Source organism: Cyrtonyx montezumae, unplaced genomic scaffold, assembly GCF_038088225.1.
Source record: "Cyrtonyx montezumae isolate F1298 unplaced genomic scaffold, pur_monq_1.0 scaffold_37, whole genome shotgun sequence".
Lineage (NCBI taxonomy): Eukaryota > Metazoa > Chordata > Aves > Galliformes > Odontophoridae > Cyrtonyx > Cyrtonyx montezumae.
In genome coordinates, this window is record NW_027072042.1 from 1,467,372 (window position 1) to 1,480,044 (window position 12,673).

Below are 12,673 nucleotides of genomic sequence, written 5' to 3' on the forward strand. Positions count from 1 at the left end.
ATCCCAGCAGCTCTGAGAGTCACCTGGGACTCAGGAAACACTGCTTAGATTTGTCCCTGAATTCGGGATAAAATATAGTGCATCTTTAGGTATTTGTGTCCCTGGAAAAACACACACATCCCTGCCAAGCCTTGTAGGGCAGAAGTGGTGTCTCATTCTTTCTCCCCATGTTTGAGATCTGTGGCTGAGCCTACATTTTGGCTGTGCAAAAGCACGTTCATGTGGTGACATACGCATCATTTTTCGAACATCAGGAGGGGAATCCCAGTGCATCCTTTTAAAGATACGTACATTTTCTTTTCTCCAAGTTATGGACAGGGTAACCAAAGCAAAGAAGCAAAACAGAAGAAGTTAAGGTCAGGGCTGGTATCTACGGAGTACTCTGTTGGAACATGGTCCTAAGATGCCAATGGAAAATGATCCAGCAGTGTTTTCAGCCCAGAGCATGCCTGGCAATGCTTGTGTTTCACATTCATTCATCTCAGCTAAGTTAACTATCTGAGACATAGGCTGAAACTCAAAGAAAGAGCCAAGACCAGTAATCTTGCCCTTCTTTCTCACTGGAAGTGTTTCTTTCTCTGTCATCTTGCCAAACATCTTGCCAAACACATATGAAAACTTCATATGCATAAAATAAAGGGTGTCAATAAAACACATTGAAATGTCCCACAGAAAACGTCTCCATAATGAATTTCTCCCCTCTGTGACTGGAAGTTCTGCCCTGGAGGAAGAGATGGGGCAAAGCAGGAGCAGGAGCTCTCTGGATGGGGGGTTGAGGCACACGAGCAGTGTGTGGCTGTGCCTGGAGGAAGCAGTACCAGAGCTGGGTGGGTGAGGGAGGGCACAATGTCCACCTGCAGCACCTGCAGAGCTCCACAGTGAGGCTGGGCAGCACCCAGGAGATTCTTGCCTCATTTGCCTTCTCTCAAGTAGCAGAAGGAATACACTGCATGGTGAGACGGTGCCACATCTTCTGTATGGGCAAAGGTGGTGCTGCTCCAGACCTTGTTTGATGGTGTGGGCACATCGGAATCACATCAGTGTCCTCAGCTGCTGTTTTATGTGTAGTGAATACTGGGTCCCTGTGCAGGAGTGCCTCATTTCAATGGGGTGTCTGCACAGCTGCTATGCTGACAAAGAAAGGTTCAGGGAGACATGAAAACAGACTGCCTAATGGAAAGAACAGTAACTTGGGTTGTGAGTTTAATTCATGTCCTTCTGTCCAAAGGAGTCCTTGGCATACAGAAAAGAAACTCCTACATCACCATCTTAGTGGTGATATCCTTCCGCTTCTGCTCTGGGATGGAAAAGAAGCATGTCTCTGGTTCTCCTACTAGAGCAAATCTGGGCTACAAGGGCACTAAACAGAGGTGGGAGAAGCAGAGGGGGTGAAAAAAAAGGAATGGTGAAGAAAAATGAGGCAGAGCCATCAAGAGGAGTCACGCTGGGGCTTCAGACCTCCATTCCTCCGAAGTTACCAGAAGGGAACGGATCAAAAATCTCTTCACATGCAAATCATGTTTCTCCAGCTCTTTGCAGCAGTGCTGCTGCTGCGGTGACATCAGAGTTTGACAGCAACACAGAAAAGAAATGGTGGCCCTGCTCCTGGCACAGCCTGGCTCGTGCAAAGCAGCCAGCAGGGCTGAGCACCTACAGGAGGTTCCCATGGAGCAAACACAGACGTTCCTCCCATCAGCATCAAAATGCCACCACAACTTTTTTATGGCACCCACTCGATCAGCTATCCTAGCACTGACATTTGATTGCTCCTTTCCCTCAACCCCTACTAGAGCTGTGCATGCTGTTATGAGACAAGCAGGGATCTTCCCCTTCCACGCCGTGTTTGCACAGCTGTGCGTGGTGGGTCTGCAGAGGGCAGCTCCTGGAGTTGGACATCACGCAAAGAGAGACTGCATCCACAGCTCAGGCCTGTTCACTGGTTTCTATTACTTTCTGATGTCTTTTCCAACTAATTTAGCAGTCCTCTCACACAGTCTATTTAGTTGTTCCTCTGCTGTCACAGTGGAAATTCCCTTACTCCTCTCTGAAGCAGCGTGGTGTGTTCATTCATCAGAGGTTGGCAGCTCTGCCTCAGGACTGAGAGGAGCTGCTGTGGGTGAGGAGAGCCATCCATCAACCTGCTAGAGAAGATGAGAAGAGCTTCCCAGCAATTCAGTGCAGCAGCTCACAGGGGCTCGGGGTCTTCCCATCATTTTAAAGCAAGACCTGGACAAGTCTGGGCTGTGGTTCCTCTGAAGTGAAGGAGCACCAAAACACGTCTTGGGGTATGTGCACAACCAACCCCAGGTTGACCTTCCTGATGGAAGGTGCAAAGCATGTCCCCTCACTCTGGATCACCCCATCCCCTGTGTCTCCATCCCCCCACAGCCTCACAGCCCTCCAGAGGCAGAGTTCAGCAGCAGCTATGCCCTGAACCACATTTTCTCCACCATCTTCTGAGCTCTTATCACTCTGCCATCCTCCATCGAGGTCCTCAGGATACCTCTCATCAGTGCCCCCAAGAATGAGGATGGTCTGGTGTCCTACAGGGACAGGCTGAGAGAGCTGGGGCTGTGCAGCGTGGAGAGGAGAAGACTGCGAGGGGACCTGAGAGCAGCTGTCAGTGTCTACAGGGGAGGGATAGGAAAGGAGGGGACAGACTCTTGAGCAGGGACTGTGGGGACAGAACAGGGGGAATGGCTTCAAGCTGATAGAGGGCAGATTTAGGTTGGATATAAGGAAAAAATCTTTTACAGTGAGTGTGATGAGGCACTGAGCAGGCTGCCCAGAGATGTGGTGGATGTCCCATCCCTGGAGACTTTCACAGTGAGGCTGGATCAGGCCCTGGGCAACCTGATGGAGCTGTGCTGTCCCTGTGCACTGCGGGGGGGTTGGACTAGATGGCCCTCAGAGGTCCCCAACAACTCTAAAGATTCTATGATTCTGAGATGTAGGAAGGAGATAAAGAGAGTCCTGGATGCTTTTATACTTCTTCCATTCGGGGGCAATAAAATAGCAGATGAAAGCCAACCTTGTAACCCTCATCCCAAAGAACGAACAACTGAGGCTGACGTGTAGCCCAGCACTGAGCAGCACAGGGACCGCAGGGTGTGGGCTGGAGCAGGGAGCTGAGTGCCCAGGCACTGCTTAGACTCATGGGATCACAGATTCACCTCCTTTCTGAGAAACGTAGAGTCAGCAGAACAGGCTTGCATTTCTTCCCCATCCCCGGTTCCTCCTGCAGCCCTCTCTGACGCCCTCCTAATGCTGCCCTCCTGCTGCTGTGCTCCAGCACTTCGTGTGGGTTCCCCCCCCCCCATCCCCATGTGCATGCCAAGGCAGAGCACACACGAGGGTGGACCCCAGAGTGATGAGCATGCGACCTCAGCAGTCCCGTGACGCTCTCCCCGTACCCCCCCAACACAGACAGGCAGACTTTGTGCATTCCAGGCATTTATTGGGGGCTGTGGCCACGGCTGTGCTGCAGCTCAGTGGTACTTGCGGGCCAGAGCGTGAGCCACGACGTTGACCAGCTTCTGCCAGGCAAACTGGCAGGCAGGGGTGAAATCCCTCGCAAAGTGGGAGGCCAGGACGATGATCAGGATGTCCCCCAGGAGCTGCAGGAGAAAGAGGAGAACAGGAAGGGTTAGTGCTGCTGGAATGGCTGGGGAGCATCCCCTCTTCCCTCCCAGCACAGCCTCAGTGCTTGCTGCTGGGGCTGCTGGGGCTGAATGCTCACTCCTTGCCTAGAAAGCACTGAGTCTGGGGGGAAAAAAGAGTTGTGTGCTTCATCCTTAGAAAAAAAAACGGAGAGTGGGTGGAGAAAAAGCCTTGAGACTATTTTCCTCCATTCCTGGGACGTGGCCTGACATCCACTTCGCAAAATGTCACTTGCAATTTATTTGTTCTTTTGGTAAGTTAGGGAATCTACCCATTTTTATTTATAAGTGTTTAGGAAAGAGAGGCTGCTCACTCTGCCCCAGAGAAGCTGTGGGAGCCCCATCCCTGGAGGCCCCAGGCATGGCCTTGGGCAGCCTGAGCTGCTGGGGGCACCCAGCAAAACACAGGGGGTGGGGCTGGGGGTGCTTTAAGGTCCCTTCCACCCAACTATTCTATGGTTCTACGAACTTCGAGGTCCCTCCCAACCTGAGCCATTCTGTGGCTCTCTGATTCCCCGATCCAGACAGGCAGCTCACGCTGCACAAACCAGAAACCTGCTCTGTCATTTCACAACTGCTCATACAATTCTATAGGACGTGTGACTTCCTTCACTGCTCTGCTGAGCATCCGTCCACCTCTGCTTCCTCCAGCCCAGACTCCACCTTTCTCTGGGTGTGCTTTCATTTCTCCTCAACCCAAGTCCCTCCTTTAGCTTACAGTCTCACAATACTTTATCCTTCCCATTGCAACGCTGGCACAAAAAATGGAAAGACTCAGCCTGAAAGCCACCCGCAAAGAGTTCTACTGTGTATTATGCAGGGACCCAGACTCCACCAGACAGAAAGTACCCAGCCAGCATGGCCAGGGCAGCCCCCCCCCCCCCATTTCTAAATGCAGGGAAAGGGTTCAGGCTGCCAACATCTCACCCTGAAGTTCTCGGGGTCCACGTGCAGCTTGTCACAGTGCAGCTCTGACAGCTTGGCGTAGGTGTTCTTGATGTTGTCCAGGTTCCTCACGGCTTCCCCAAAGGAGCTCAGCACTTTCTTGCCATGAGCACGGACCCTGGGGTTGCCCATGATGGCGGTGGGGCTGGAGAGGTTCCCAAAAGATGCAAAGAACCTCTGGGTCCAGGGGTAGACGATGAGCAGCCTGCAGAGAGACAGAGGACACAAGCACACACCATCAGCGCTCCCTCCTAAAACGGTTTCAGAATCCAGGGTGCAGCTGAGGCAGTGCCCAGGAGCACACCTACCTGGCCAGGGCTTCGGCACCGCATTCCTCCACGTTGACTTTGCCCCAGACGCTGGTGATGAGCTGCTTCTCCTCGGCGGACCAGTGCACCATGGTGGCGATGGGGTTGGCGTGCGGCTGCAGGAGCACTTGGAGCTTGGAGCTGAGCTGCAGAGCCCGGGGGCTTTTATCCACTGCTGACAGCTCCTCCCCACCCCACGCTGTGGGGTCATTGGCTGGGATGGGTGGGGGTCCACGCTGGGGGGGCAGGAGAGGGCGGTCAGGGTGTGGCAGCAGCCAAGGGGCCTCCACTCATCCCTGCAGTGACTCTTCCCCCAGCACTGCCCAGACCTGGGCCTCTTTTCAGAGGAAGGGCTGCATGTGCCACTGTGCCTCCATTTACATCACGTGTGTGGGGCTCCATGGTGCGTGCCCTGTGCCCAGGGCTGCCCCATGGCATATGACAACGTGCAGCTTGCGGCCATGCAGCCCAGGGGAGCTCCAGCAGCAGGGGCACCACAGGCACCACGAACACCGTAATGGACTGTAACCCCATCGTCGCACACTGTGACAAAACATGACCTGGGCCATTCACTTTCCATTTTGGAAAGCTCACCCCAGTGATCTCCCGTCAGCTGTAAGGTGACAGGCCACATGCCGAGCTGCTGCACAGGAATTGAACAAGACCACCGCTTTTACCCCAGCTCTGCTTACATTCACATCCACAGAGGACAGGAGAAACATCCTTTGAACTCCAGAGTTGTCTCTGCATCACCTGACGTGGGCTCAGAAAGTAATAAAAGCTCAGCTCTGGGGTGTACAGCAGGGACCCAGGGGTTTCATTTTGGGTCCTGACCCAACAAAGAGAGTTCAGACTGGATATTAGGAAACATCTATTCTCCCAGAGAGCGGTGATGAAGTGGCACAGCTGCCCAGGGTGGTGGTGGCATCCCCATCCCTGGGGGTGTTCCAGAGCTGTTGGGATGCAGCACTGAGGGACATGGGCAGTGCGCATGGTGGGAGTGGGCTGGGATGGGGATCTTGGAGGACTTTTTCAGTCTAAATGATCCCATGATTCTATGACCAAGCTGACATGAACTGCATCTGCAACGAGTTCAGGAGCTGTTCGGACTGCACATGAAGTGCTCTCCTGTGATAGCCCTGAGATCACGGTGCTGGGGTGCCCTCCCCAGGAGCAACGTCCCTGCATGAGAGTACTGAAGGCTAATTCTAAACAAATGGAGCTACCATGGTATGACGTATCAGAAGAACAAATTCTTCATATCCTTAACCAGTGACATCCACTCAAGAGCCAGTAGAGTGAATTATAATTGTAGGAGATGTCAGAAGAACAAATACTTCACCTCCTTAACAAGGATCTTTCAGAGACAGGAGGCCTCGAGGAGAAACTAATCAAGGTCCCTGAATCCCTCTAACAGAGTGAGAATTCCTAATCAATCACGGGGGGGAGAATGGACTGGAAAGTCACAAACTTTGTCACTTCTGCTTGCAGATAATGCATGGAGGTTTCGTGATGTGTTTGTGCAAAAGCACTGAGCACCCAGGCTTGCATAATCCCGAAATAAATGAGCAGTGCCTCTCCTGAGTGTGTGATGATTGACTTCCTGCACACCAGGTGATGAATCCACTCTTCAGACAACAAGGCAGCTCTGGAAAACAAACCAAGAAACAGCATCCCTGCTGACAGAGCAGGGGCTACGGACCCGATCCCGAGGCACCCGGGGCAATCTGCTGCCCTCCAATAGTTCTCCTTGCAAGGGGGTCTGGGGTAACCAGGAGCCACAGGGCCTTGTTGAGGCAGCAGCAGAAGGGGAGAGTGCTCACGTGGCTGCAGCAGACCTGGAAAGGGACTGAGCTCTTCCCCAGAGCCCGGTGCTTGCCTTCCTTCACAGAAGCATAGAATCATTAAGGTTGGAAAAGATCACAAAGATCAAATCCAACCCCACTGAGCACCACCTGTTCAGTGTCCTCCCAGCCTCGCACAAAAGCAAAGGAATGGGAGAAAAAACAATGAAAAAAATAGATATATGCTGAGGGAGACCTTCAGCCTTTTAACAGCCTTTCCCCTTCTGGCTGTATACATTCTTTTTCACCACGGAGGAGGTTTGAATCATGAATTAGAGCTTCCTCAGTCTGCATTTTTATGGCGATACCTGAACAAGACTCCATGTGCCTGCCCAGACACCTGCAAGGAAGAGAGCACTGTGAGAGGTTCTTGGTTTGTCCCCTCTGTTTCCCCTTAAAGAGCAGCACATCCTTCCAGCAGCAGCTGCTTCTGCTGCCCCGTGCCCATCTCAATGGGGTGAGTGTTTCTCCCATGCCAAGAGCAATCCCTGCCCTATGGAGCCCTGTGCTGTGCATGGATGCCTCTATAGCTTTGCGTGCAAATGACATCAATTGAGTTTAATTATTAATAGCTACCACTGCTGGCAGGATTAACCCCCTCCCTCCCCCGACCCAGAACAGCAGAATGGGCAGTGCAGGGGGAGGAAGTGCATAAACAAGGTCTGTGCAAGTCTTGATAGCAAAATGTTTATCTGCAGCCTGCCCCCACCCAGCTGGCTGCTTGGCTAGCATGAGTCAGCTCCTTTTGGGGAGGCTGAACGCCAGAAATGAGCCAGGGAGGATTAAAGCCTTCACTTTGTTTATTCCCTCTTAAATATATGACCCCTCTGCGTCTGCAAGGAAACTCATTTCTACAGACACAGCCCCAGCACAAACCTCCCAGCGCTGTGCCTGCCCAGACAGCAGCTTGCAGGTTCACAGATCCCATAGCACCCCGTAAGACCCCACAAAGTGCTCCGCAAAGCCCCACCGAGCTCCCACAGTGCCCGTGCCCCCAGCCCCCAGCTGCACAGGGACACACAGACAGCAGATGAGTGTCACTGAATGAACTTTATTTGTCTGTCACAAGCTGTCAGCTCCGGAGCATTTCTGCAGGTGCATGCAATAGCTGTAGGGTGCTCCAGGATTTTGCTGCTGGTGCTTAGTGGTACTTGCGAGCCAGGGCGTGGGCCACCACGCGGACCAGCTTCTGCCAGGCAGCCTGGCATTCGGGAGTGAAGTCCTTGCTGAAGTGGGCAGCCAGGACGATGATGAGGATGTCACCCAGGAGCTGTGGGGACAGGAGCACCCTCTGTTAGCCGTGCCCTGAAGCCGGCCCATCCCAGTGCCAGTGCTTGCACCAGCGCCAGGGAAACCTACTGAGGTTTAAAAATGACCCTATAAACTAGAGCTTTGTTTAAGATGTAACTTCAACTCATTAATCCTTTTGTTCATTCTAAACATCAAAATGGACAGTGTGCAAAACACACACCAGCTCCTGTCTGGCCTGGGCCACCGGGCCCACAGCTTTCCATCTCACCCACTCAGGCTATGCTTCCTCCCTCTGCTACTGCTATGGGAAGAGCAGCCAGAAGTCCTCCATTTGGCTGCAGGTGGGAGCTCCTGGGAGCAGGCAGCACATCCACACCCCTGATGTCACTCAGGAAATCATCCACCACACTCCCCGTCTCACTCCTTGGCTCTCAGCATCCAGCCACTGCCCCTTGCTCCTCACCCATCTGTCCCTTCTCCATGCCACGTTGCACTCTTGCTCCTTCCCTTTCCCCTTGGCTCAGACCTCTTCCCACTCCAGCAACAGCTTTTGCTTTGCTCTTCCCTGCATTTCTGCACTGCAGCCACCTCCTCCCTGCTCTCCCTTCTCCCTTGCACCCTCACTGTCACCCACCCATCAGCCCCTCCAGCCCCTTTGTTCCTTTCTCACCATGCTGCAGGTTGCTCCCTTCCTTCCTTGTGTCGCCCACCTCTGACCATGACCCCAGCCCCTAACTCCACCAACAGCACGGGGAAACCTACAGGGAGCACCCACACGTGGGTGCTGGGGGGCACGGGGAGGAGCTCCCCTTGGAGACTTATTGGGATGGGACCCGACCAGGAGCACGGCTCACCCTGAAGTTCTCGGGGTCCACATGCAGCTTGTCGCAGTGCAGCTCGGACAGTTGGGAGAAGGTGTTCTTGATGTTGTCCAGGTTCTTCACAGCATCCCCAAAGGAGGTGAGCACTTTCTTGCCATGGGCACGGACCATGGGGTTGCCCATGATGGCAGTGGGGCTGGAGAGGTTCCCAAAGGACGCAAAGAACCTCTGGGTCCAGGGGTAGACAATCAGCAGCCTGAAGAGAGACAGAGGACACAAGCACACACCTCCAATTGCAGCCATTTCTCTACCCAGGGTGCAGCTGAGCCGGTGCCCAGGAGCTGGACCTACCTGGCCAGGGCTTCGGCCCCGCAGTCGGCCACGTTGACCTTGCCCCAGAGGCCGGTGATGAGCTGCTTCTCCTCAGCAGACCAGTGCACCATGGCGGCGGTTGGAGGGTAGCGTGTGGCTGCAGGTACGGAGGAGGTCTGGGCTCTTGCTCCCGCGGGGATCGCACGCTGATGAGCGGGCGTCTGTGCCCCCACTTTTATCCGCTCCGCCGGGCCCCTCCTCTTCCCCATGCACCCCGCAATTGGCTGAACCCCGGGAGGGGCCCCTATCCTTGGCACCCCAGGGGAGGGGACGCGGTGTCAGGGTGGGGCACAGGGCAAGGTGCCCAGATCCGTGGCCACACCACTGTCTGCTCCCCCCCCGGCCCCGGTTCCCAGTTCTGGAGCTCTATACCGGAGTGTGCCACACAACCCCGTGCTCGGTACAGGCATGGCACTGTGTGCACACCCCAGTGCTGCCAGCAGAGCTCCTGCCAGGCTGGGTGCCCCCCGCCCGGTGCAAAGCACAGCACTCTGCATGGCCGTGATGCAGGAGACCGCAGCCTGGGTCTGTTGGGTCCTTCCTCCCAACACACCAGCTGCGTGCATGTGGTTTCTCTCTCTTCCCCTTCCTGAAGGGCCTGCCAGGCTTGGGTTCTCCTTGTTCTTTCCCACTGGCTATTTAGCAGTTTGCTGACTTCAGGGTAGCGTTAAGTGAACGACAGGCAGTGGGCTGCAGAGCTCTTGCCTCTAAGTGCCTGCTGGCAGAGGGAAGCAAGGCAGGCTCGAAACACAGAACGCAGGGATCGCCTGCACGGCATCAGCTCACAGATGCTCTAGGAGAGGTGGGACACACTGGGTACACCAGGGACAGCCTCGCTGGCAGCAGGATGGCAGCACCTGACCCAGTGACATGGCAGCATGCTGGGAGAGGTGCCTGGCTGTGCCAGCAAGCAGGGGCTGGAGCTGGGATGGATGTAACGGGGCCAGGACCTTGCTGCTCACAGAGCACCCGCTGGCCCAGGGTGGTCCAGGTGGCCATGGAGCAAGACGCTGGCATTGGCCATGGGCTGTGTGACGCTTGTGCTCAAAGCTGCACCAGTTCTCCCCTGCACACTCGCTTTGGAAAGGGCTTGGTGGTTGGGCCATGCTGAGAAGAGCTGAGCTCAGTGTACGTCTGCGCTGCAGCTGTGACCTCTGCCTTCCCCCTGATAACAGAACAGGAGGGTGCAGGCAGGAATTCACTATTCCAGAATCCAGAGCGGTCCCTGGGCTGCTCTGTGACACTGTGAGCCACAGCCAGGCTAAAATGGGAATGGGAGCTCGGTGAGCACCATGGCCCTCTGTGCAGTGCGGGGACGGGGACCTCAGGGAATTTCGCTGCTGAGAAATTAGATGTAGGGGCAGTGAAACCAAGTGCTGTCCTTTCTGAATGTGGAATGATCATTCTTGGAATATTTTTTGCTGTAATAGATTCCTGTGACTATTACATAACGCCTTTAATAATTTGAGAATGATAACAATTTAGACAAGGGCAGAAAATCACAGAATATCCTGAGTTAAAAGGGACCACAATGACCATAGGGTCCGACTCCTGGCTCCATGGCATGCTTCCTCCCATCACAGGCGTTACAAACAGCACACCTCAGCTCACTGCAATTGCACATTTTTGTCCAAAGATTTGTTCTACCCAAACTGTGGAAGGTTACAACATTAAATGCAGGGATGCTGGCTGATGCCTCAGTGCAGAACCAAAGTGTTTCTATTTGTATTTTGCAATACGTTTATTTGTTCAGGTCTTGAATGCTCCCTCTATTCCCCAGCTTAGACAAATCTCACCTGCAGTAATGTATGGAAACGAGACACATCCTGCAGCACCATGTATGCGAGCACCTCATTCCCTTCCCAGCCCCCAGGGCAACCCCCACCCCAACCCCACAGAGAGGCAGAGACTCCGTCCTGGCTGCAGCAGTGGTGTTTATTTGGCAGTTACAGCCCAGCAGACCCTGAGGACACCGGGAGCATCTCCAAGTGCCTGTGGGGCTCAGTGGTACTCATGGGCCAGCGCATGGGCCACCACGCGCACCATCTTCTGCCAGGCAGCCTGGCTGGCAGGAGTGAAGTCCTTGCCAAAGTGGGAGGCCAGAACGACAATAAGGATGTCCCCCAGGAGCTTGAAAAAGAGGAAGAAGGGAAGCCATCAGTTGGTGCTGTCCCTGTCCCTTCCCACCGTGCAGCCAGCCCGGGGCAGTGACACAGATCCATCACCACGCACAGAGCTGACCTACTGCAGCCCGTACACAGCACTGTTCCTGCATCTCTGCACTCATAGGGATATCAGAACACACTGAATTCCCCTCCTCAAACACCACCCATACTCCAGCTGTGCCAGTGACACCTCTCAGCTCTGGGTGGGTTGATTCTCTCCCTCTGTTTCCCCTGGCTCTCCTTTGGCTTAGATCCCCTCATTGAGTTGAAATGGCTGTGTCTGTTTCCTCTCCTGGATTAACCACTCCCTCATGTCCAAGCTCTACTCCCCTCAAATCCTGCCTTTGTTTCTTCTCTTCTGCTCCCTTGCTGCTCCAGGCTGGCACTATGTCTCTCCATTCACTCTGCAGATTGCACATAAATTGCTCCACATCTTGTGCCCATCCGATCACCAGCTTGCATCCCTCCTCTCCCGCACCTCACTCCTATGACTCCTGCCTATTCTCCCCAGAGCACAGCTCACCCTGAAGTTCTCGGGGTCCACATGCAGCTTCTCACAGTGCAGCTTGCTCAGCTGGGCAAAGCTCTTCTTGATGTTGTCCAGGTTCTTCACAGCCTCCCCAAAGGAGCTCAGCACTTTCTTGCCATGGGCACGGACCATGGGGTTGCCCATGATGGCAGTGGGGCTGGAGAGGTTCCCAAAGGACGCGAAGAACCTCTGGGTCCAGGGGTAGACAATCAGCAGCCTGAAGAGAGACAGAGGACACAAGCACACACCTCCAATTGCAGCCATTTCTCTACCCAGGGTGCAGCTGAGCCGGTGCCCAGGAGCTGGACCTACCTGGCCAGGGCTTCGGCCCCGCAGTCGGCCACGTTGACCTTGCCCCAGAGGCCGGTGATGAGCTGCTTTTCCTCAGCAGACCAGTGCACCATGGCGGCGATGGGGTTGGAAGGGCTTGCTTTGGGCTTCCCTGAACAATGAGTTGGAAATGGGGACAAAGTCTACCCATGGATTTTTATACACTAGTAACAGCTTGCCCTAATCTCAGTTGACATTGCCATTGGTTGGGACTGGGGAGGGAGATGAGCTGCAGAAGGAAAGATAGCAAATTTGGATGCTGTCCAAGGGGAAAAGAGGCCCATTCCCCCTCTGCCTTTGAGTGGACCAGCTTCATCTCACAGCCGTGCTCTCACAGCCGCAGCCCCAAGTGCAGGTGGAGCTGCCTGCACGGCCACTCCGTGGCCATTGGTTTCCAGTATCACTGCCAGTGGTTGGAGACTGAACTCATGTAGGAGATCCAGTGAGAT

At 54.4% G+C, this 12,673-nt stretch overlaps 3 protein-coding genes across 3 annotated transcripts; all 3 read right to left on the reverse strand.

The window, feature by feature from the left end:
- Positions 1–3,450: 3,450 nt before the first annotated feature.
- LOC136054501 (hemoglobin subunit epsilon) lies at positions 3,451–6,156 on the reverse strand. Its single transcript, XM_065745799.1, has 4 exons — positions 6,139–6,156; positions 4,913–5,148; positions 4,587–4,809; positions 3,451–3,617 (listed from the first exon to the last, which is right to left on the reverse strand). Exons 1-4 carry the CDS (start codon positions 6,139–6,141, stop codon positions 3,489–3,491), a joined length of 591 nt encoding a protein of 196 aa, XP_065601871.1. The 5' UTR covers positions 6,142–6,156; the 3' UTR covers positions 3,451–3,488.
- A 1,635-nt stretch (positions 6,157–7,791) lies between these two features.
- LOC136054503 (hemoglobin subunit beta) lies at positions 7,792–9,360 on the reverse strand. Its single transcript, XM_065745800.1, has 3 exons — positions 9,180–9,360; positions 8,862–9,084; positions 7,792–8,026 (listed from the first exon to the last, which is right to left on the reverse strand). The coding sequence occupies exons 1-3, from the start codon at positions 9,269–9,271 to the stop codon at positions 7,898–7,900; spliced, it is 444 nt and encodes a 147-aa protein (XP_065601872.1). The 5' UTR covers positions 9,272–9,360; the 3' UTR covers positions 7,792–7,897.
- Positions 9,361–11,186: 1,826 nt separating this feature from the next.
- Positions 11,187–12,310, reverse strand: LOC136054509 (hemoglobin subunit beta/beta'-like). The gene is made up of 3 exons (XM_065745806.1): positions 12,207–12,310; positions 11,889–12,111; positions 11,187–11,330 (listed from the first exon to the last, which is right to left on the reverse strand). Exons 1-3 carry the CDS (start codon positions 12,296–12,298, stop codon positions 11,202–11,204), a joined length of 444 nt encoding a protein of 147 aa, XP_065601878.1. The 5' UTR covers positions 12,299–12,310; the 3' UTR covers positions 11,187–11,201.
- Between the last annotated feature and the right edge of the window lie 363 nt (positions 12,311–12,673).

Excerpts from the sequence above, each read along its gene's own strand:
- LOC136054501 (XM_065745799.1), bottom strand. Across the intron at positions 4,810-4,912 it reads GGTGCCGAAGCCCTGGCCAG|GCTGCTCATCGTCTACCCCT; the intron begins GTAGGTGTGCTC and ends GTCTCTCTGCAG. Across the intron at positions 3,618-4,586 it reads TGGACCCCGAGAACTTCAGG|CTCCTGGGGGACATCCTGAT; the intron begins GTGAGATGTTGG and ends TTTCTCCTGCAG.
- LOC136054503 (XM_065745800.1), bottom strand. The coding sequence starts at position 9,271 with ATGGTGCACTGGTCTGCTGAGGAGAAGCAGCTCATCACCGGCCTCTGG. Across the intron at positions 9,085-9,179 it reads GGGGCCGAAGCCCTGGCCAG|GCTGCTGATTGTCTACCCCT; the intron begins GTAGGTCCAGCT and ends GTCTCTCTTCAG. Across the intron at positions 8,027-8,861 it reads TGGACCCCGAGAACTTCAGG|CTCCTGGGTGACATCCTCAT; the intron begins GTGAGCCGTGCT and ends CTGTCCCCACAG.
- LOC136054509 (XM_065745806.1), bottom strand. The coding sequence starts at position 12,298 with ATGGTGCACTGGTCTGCTGAGGAAAAGCAGCTCATCACCGGCCTCTGG. Across the intron at positions 12,112-12,206 it reads GGGGCCGAAGCCCTGGCCAG|GCTGCTGATTGTCTACCCCT; the intron begins GTAGGTCCAGCT and ends GTCTCTCTTCAG. Across the intron at positions 11,331-11,888 it reads TGGACCCCGAGAACTTCAGG|CTCCTGGGGGACATCCTTAT; the intron begins GTGAGCTGTGCT and ends CTCTTTTTCAAG.